Raw genomic sequence first — 7500 nt, forward strand, 5'->3', positions numbered from 1 at the left:
TGCGTGCGTGCGTGCGTGCGTGCGTGCGTGCGTGCGTGCGTGCGTGCGTGCGTGCGTGCGTGCGTGCGTGCGTGCGTGTGTGTGTGTGTGCAAAAACTGCAAACATCTACACATCAGCAATTTGTGATGTTTCGTTTTTTACGTTGTGAAATAATAAGTAGGCCTATATTTGGCCTAAAAATAAATTACTTATTTTCTATTAATTACACACCCCATGAAGCCTACTGACCAATGACCCGGTCATCAAATTATTGGCTCAGGAATGCGAAAAAAAAAGACTTAAACATTTCCATGAATTCAAGGCTTCATGAGGTGTGTAATTGATAGAAAATAAATATTTCTTTGGGTGAACTACTACTTTAAGTGTCTTGGTCAGGGACACCTCAACACAATGCAAGGCCGGGGAATCGTCTATAGTCTATCTAGAGTGTGAATGAAGTACTGCAGTGTCTCAGGATATGTGCATTGGACTGCACTTCCCAGCATGCCTCTGGGCGAACACTCACAGTTACTGTTTTAAGGTCTTTTAATTGCTACTAAAACTAAAACTACTACAAAACAAAGTAGTTTTTTTGCCATTGGAATGAGGGGTAGAACCGGGACGAACGACGCGCAGGGACGGTTGCAACACGGACCTTTTTTCATGCTACACTTAAAATTCGTCACATCCGGTGACGTCACCCTCTTCGTCTTCGGTCGAAAACATCAGACACGATTTTTTTCCCAGTTCTGATCAAAATTGGCAGAGTTGAAGCCACTTTTGTGTATTTCGACACTGTAGTAAAAAATACCCTATTTGAGTGTTTTCCATTTGTACTGCTGTGTTTATTTGGTGCCGATTGTAAATGGATTTTGTCTGTTAGGCTAATCTGTGGGCTAACTCTCAGTGAAGGTTCCATTGAAAAATATTCATTAGCTTTTGTGCTAGCTAGCAAAACATCCGGGGAGGGCAGGGAGGGACGAACGGCGCATTAAGCCACTCGATGCATTACGGACAGGGAGGGACGAACGGTGCATGTGTAAAACACAAAGTTGAGGAAACAGACAGAGGGGACATTAACATGATACATTTATTTGACTATCAGCATGGTCATTTGCTCGTAGGGTTCTACTGAAGCATCAATGAGAGTTAGATGCCAGAAATGTAACGTTTGTACTTGTTATAGGACATTTCATCCGACCGCGCCGTCCGACCCCCGTGTATGCACCGTTCGTCCCGACTGGCGGCCGTGTGCGGAGAGTAGCGCAACGTCACTTTACTTACCGATTGCGTTCGACTCGTTTCACTAAAATTAAAACGGACTGCGGGTAATGGGAGAGGACAAGTGTCTCTTGTTCACAAAAAAGTATGGTTACATGAAATTAAGTAATCTCTGTGCAGGGAGGGAAATAGAAAAGGGTGCGTCGTTGGACCCCACTCTCCCCTAGGTCGGAATATATGTGTTAGGTTTTGTTATGTATTTAATGTGTGTTAATAAGACCACATAGGAATAGTTATAGATAGAGAACACATCTCCCTACAGATGAGTTAGTTGGTTGGTTGTTGTTACATATTTGTGGGAGTGTTTCTTTTTCTGTAGATCAGAAACCTGCCGGTGTTAAAGCGGCACTATGTAACTTTTTTTTAAACGAATAGAATTTAAATTTGTCCAATCTGTATGGTAGAATATGTTAATACAATATAACTTATACAATTGGGGTGGTTGTATTCTGTCTCCCTGCTCTTCTATTGAAACATTTAGAACTTGTCAAAGGTCATGTCTCACCTAGACACAGGATCAGTTTATCCCCTGAGCAAGCAGACAGGCTCTATTAGCTCACAATGAACAGTGTAATAATAATAATATAATAATAATAACAATAATAGTCTACGACACCGTTATTGTCATTTTTATTTGTATTGCAAAACATACAGTTAAAATGTAATTATATTAGCGCTATAAATTAAAACAGGAAACAGATCAAAAGGAATCACACAAGAAAAACAATTTCAATGCTTTACATTAAAAGGAAATAAACATATTTTCAAAAGAAAACAAAAGCACATCATCAATTAATAAGAACGTGAAATGAAATGAAATGCCGTAAAACTTTGATGTGACAAATGGTTAGAAATAGATGCATTACAACTTTATTCGTATACATGTTTACTACATGAAACAGCTGTAGTTAGATTCATGTTATTCACGGTCTACAGGCGCCCCTTTAACTAGATAATGAAACTATTAATATGCCTTGTCATGTAATGCAAAATACTGGGCAGAATTGCAAGGCAAACAAAACAAAGCAAACACACACAAGCTAGGCTACCACATGCATCATGCAGCTACTGTATACTAACACACCAGCAAAGGATGATTTCACTAGCTCAGTGGTTCCCAAACTATTTCAATTCAAGGACCCCCAAATTAATGTGTATTTGGCCACGGACCCCCATCAAATGTTTATAAAAAATGTTTTGAAAATAGCAGATCTACAAGCTCACAATTGCGACGGGTTGTGAGCTTGTAGTCTCAAATAGTGATGTACAGGGTTAAAGCGCTTTAACTGATTTTCATTAGCTGGGGACCCCCTGGAACCCCATCAACAGTGGCGCCGGAATGGAATATGACCTGGGGGGACACATCAGGGACACATGCACGCGCGCTTTCGGGTTATTTCGGGTGGGTTTGTTGATTTTTGGGGGGGATAATTCGGTTATTTCGGTTAATTCGGTTCGCCTCGCGCTCGCGGTGGTCGCGAGGTGCGGGGGACTGGACTGATTTTATTATTTATAAAAAAAAAAAAATATATATATATATATATATATATATATATATATATATATATATATATATATATATATATATATATATATATATTTATTTATTTTTTTGGCTGGACTGAATAGTGGGGGGACACAGTGTCCTTTAATTAAACAGGTGCCGGCGCCACTGCCCTTCAATGACCCCTTGGGGGTCCCCAGACCCCACTTTGAGAACCACTGCTCTAGATACCTCTTTCACAGATCCACTTGTTAGTGAGCTCACATGGCCTGTCGTTCCATCCTCCTTCCAAAACCTCAGCACAGTCTTCTTCTCCAGCGTTATTAGGCTCACCCCTATTCCAGAACCTGCGGTAAGCGGTAATTATTATAATTGATATAATTACAATACCTTTACAAGGATTGCTTTTCTCTCTCATTATTTTATGTTTATGCAATTTTTTTTATGACATGCAAATTAACGGTATAATGAAATAAACAACAGGTGTAACTAATGGGCTGTGCAACCTCCTCTCTTAAAGCATCTGTGTCATTTTAGATTTTAGCGTTGGCTATTCAAAAATAGCAGATCTACAAGCTCGCAGCGTGTCACAACTTGTACATCATGTTTTGGAACATTTTTGAAAGATCTTGAAAGTGTGAGAACTACTGATTTAGAAGGCATTTCTAGAATCGGCCTCAGGTCTTTAATGGGTTTAAACCGTTATATATCTCCTGTGGTCAGCACCTCCTCACTACTGGTGTGCGCTCCTGTTCCATTGTTTGCCCACTATTTCTGTGTGAAACCATCATACAGCAAATTATAAAACAGGGCTTAAGTGGTTAATGCAAAATGAAGAAGAGTAGAAGATGATAAAGTCTTACGTTGGTGTGGTTAGTGTCGTCCCATCCACCCACTTGAATGAAGTTTCGTTCTCTTTGTCAGTCAAACCGAGCCACAGTCTCTGGTTTAAACTGACAACAAAGTCCTGCATAGAAATGTTGCTGGTTACGGCAATAGAAGTTACAACACACACACACACACACACACACACACACACACACACACACACACACACACACACACACACACACACACACACACACACACACACACACACACACACACACACACACACACACACACACACACACACACACACACACATCCTACCTGTTTTTCTTTGCTGTTTATGACCACCAGGTCTGATTGTCTGTCTCTACAGTATTGTTTGCTATCCTCCCAGGTTTTACTCTCATTAGAGACGTAATAACAACTTCTGCCAAACATCTGCCATCCATCTAACAACAAAATAAATATGTTAGCAACTGTTTTTCTATTTGCTCGTATTAATGACAAATGGAACCAACATGGTATAACAGTGAAGAATAAACTCAGTGATGTCCCACTGACCACACAGCCTCTTCTTCAGGTCATCTCGCTCTTCAGTAAGTATGTCATATCTGGACAGTAACTCGTCCTTCGTCAACTTGTTGTAACTAGTCGCTAGTCGGTTGCTCTCCACCATGTTACACTGGTCTGCATGGGAACAATATTTCCAAGATAAATATCATTTAAAAACGACTGCATTTTTAAAATATTGTCCAACTACAAATGCTACACCACCTTCTGTTGCCACTTATTGCATGTCAATCCATAACCCATGTTAGGGGCTTGTAGCATTATGGATTTACAATGCAATTTTAATTATGTACTACAGTGGTTCTCAACCTGTGGTTCGGTACCCCCAGGGTCCCCACATGATTTTGGCGGGGGGGGGGGGTCCGAAGAGATAAGAGGGGGGCGAAGAGATAAGAGGAGATGTGTCTACATAAAAAAAAAAAATCTAAAATAGCCTAGCCTAAAATGTAAATATACGGTAGCCTTAATGTCCTTAACCCTTGCATTGTGTTAGAAACCTGCATGCACTTTTGGTGTTAGCGGGTCAAATTTGACCCGCGATTTTACTCAGCCCAAAATACAAAAAAATATATATATTTTCATTTGTTTTTTATCTCCCACTTCATAGCTGACTTGTTATGCATTCATATCCATGTAAACACCTTTTAAAATATTATTTTGGGTTAGGGTTAGGGTTTCATCTTTCAATATACCTCGTTTTCAATTATAAACATTTTAAAATTCACTCATTACATTTCCTATAATGAAGACAATGGATAAATATGTTATCTAGATATAATAGACTAATATTAGAACACACTTCCCTTAGTTTTTTAACTTTAAAAATTGTGACATCTGTGGTGTTAGGGGTCAAAATGTACCCGTATAGGCCTACCAAAGAAGGTAAAAAGTCATTTATTTTTCATAAACCCAAACTATATTTTACTCCTAATAGCAAATGCTAATTGAGGACAAGTTTCTCTCACTCTCAAACATTTAAACATTGAATATTGACAATTTGGGGGGAATTGAGCCACACTTCTTTTTTGAGACCATCAGAATTGACTAAAATGATGGTAATTAATTTTGTTGCGTTAAAATAGCTGTTTCTGAGAATATCATGAAGCCTTGTTCCAATAAAGAAATGTAAAGGGTACTTTTTACCTATTTAAACTTGTAAAAAATTACCCTAAGCCAATGAAGGGTTAATAAACATATTTAGGGTCAAATCTACATTATGAACGTATTAGACCGTAACCCTACTAATAAAATAAATCTATTAATACAACTAATATTGAATGTCATGGGTTATCATGTGTGCTAAAGCATTAGGTAAAAATGTTGAATCAGCATACATTATTTAAAACATTACAATAAAATGCACTGTTATCAAAGCTGACTTACAGAGAGAGAGTCCCAGAGCAATGCTGAGGAGAACACAAAGCAATCCAAAACTGACTGCAACCATCCTGCACCGTCTTATGACTGTAGACACACACACGCACACACACACACACACACACACACACACACACACACACACACACACACACACACACACGCACGCACACGCACACGCACACGCACACACACACGCGCACGCGCACGCGCACGCACACGCACACGGGAGTGAGGTCAAGCCTGATTGCAGCACCTTTCTACAATAAGGCAGTTCAAAGTATTTTACGCAGCATTTCATGTCTAACCATTATGATATTAAGTCTACAGTGTGTTCAGACTGACAGCCCACATCAGATTGTTGGCCTAGATGCAGACTGGAATCGTTTTTTTGTCAAGTCTGAAGAAGAAAAATGAACAAAACATTGATTTGAACCAAATCTGATTTCGAAACATGGGTCTCAGTCCGGACATTCAGACACTGAGGCCTGATTTGTACTTTGTCGTATGATGGTGTTGCTCCCCGAAAATAGCCGATGTACAAGCTCACAGCGCGTTGTGGTACGACACATTGTGTGCTTGTAGATCGGTCTGATCGGTCTGATCGGTCTGATATCGGTCTGCATACATGGCTGTTGGGTCGCAAGACAAATTTCAGTGCAAACTGACAATAAAGTATTATCGTATCGATTGGTCTGATCGCTTGCAAATAGCAGTGCGGACAGTCAGTCCTAAATATTGCACTTGAGAACAAATGTGAACAAATCTGCATTTGCCTGCAGCCTGAAGTTATCGTTTAATCCTCTCTTTTTTGGTGTGTTTTTTAGTTTTAGTAACATGTCTTACCAGACTGCAGTATGTTCTGTGGGTCTTTTGCTTGCGTTGTAGGTCTGGGCCTGGTCTTGGTCTCCACATTTATATAGATTGCATCGTCTTGGACGTCAAGGTTTACAGAATGTGCAGCAACAGCCATTTCTACCTGTATAGCACTTTAATTCTACTGTCAGGTACTTGATATGGTGCAGCTCCTTCACAAAAGACTGAACCAAAGATAAGTTGGGTTATGAATCATAACTTCTGCCAATGACCACCCCCCTCCCTCCCCTGCTTCCTCCTCTTGTTTCCTCAGTCTCAGACCCCCATTGGCATGGTAACGGAGGCAGTGAGTTGACACCTCCACCCCCTCGGCCCTCGCCACCAAACTACCCCCCCTCAACCACTTCCACTGTCTGTCACATACTGTGACAAAGCTTTGTGTCACGCATACATATATTTTTTGCAGTATTCTCTCTTAACCACTTTCACCTGGCGTCTGCACCATTTTACTTATTTATTCAACTTTTCTATGTTTTTTTTCTACAAGCTCACAAAGCATCGCCATGTGATGCTGTGAGTTTGTACTATAGATCAGCTATTTTTGAATGGAAAGTATAGAATAGGGCGTATGTATCAGAAACATACAGTATAGTGATTAATATGCTCCCACAATATTATCAACTTCATCATTTCATACAAAAGACAGTTCTGGAAATTAGTTTTTGTTCAATATTCAATGCAACTGTATTGATGATCATCATGATATGGTGATATGTTTATGATACCATTCACATGTTCACAAGAGAAAATAATACATAATGGATTTGAACATTTAAAAAAAATACTTTTGCCATTAAGATTCTTGCCCGGACAGTCACACTGACCCATCCATATTACACATAATTACACATATTACACAAAAGGTTTTCACCAGTGGTGGAAAGTAACTACATGGATTTAAGTACTGTACTTATGTACAATTTTTAGTTTACTTTACTAGAGTATTTCCAATTTGCAATACTTATACTTCTACTCCACTACATCAAAGTCTACATCGAAGTCTACAATATTGATTTTCTTTACTATTTGAAAACTTGCCGATATAAATTACTATATTATAAAACATACATTAACCACTTTA

At 39.3% G+C, this 7500-nt stretch overlaps 2 protein-coding genes across 2 annotated transcripts in view; one reads left to right on the forward strand and one right to left on the reverse strand.

Moving 5' to 3' along the window:
* The window catches only part of plekhg2 (pleckstrin homology domain containing, family G (with RhoGef domain) member 2), a 129129-nt gene that overhangs the window by 61734 nt on the left and 59895 nt on the right, over positions 1-7500 (forward strand). The window lies entirely within an intron of this gene.
* LOC308085144 (CD209 antigen-like protein C) lies at positions 2963-6516 on the reverse strand (the record flags this gene model as incomplete). Its single annotated transcript, XM_080428228.1, has 5 exons — positions 2963-3112; positions 3629-3732; positions 3918-4045; positions 4158-4283; positions 6390-6516. The coding sequence occupies 5 exons, from the start codon at positions 6514-6516 to the stop codon at positions 2989-2991; spliced, it is 609 nt and encodes a 202-aa protein (XP_080284354.1). The 3' UTR covers positions 2963-2988.

This window comes from Gymnoscopelus braueri (assembly GCF_963280865.1).
Source record: "Gymnoscopelus braueri genome assembly, chromosome: 5".
NCBI lineage: Eukaryota > Metazoa > Chordata > Actinopteri > Myctophiformes > Myctophidae > Gymnoscopelus > Gymnoscopelus braueri.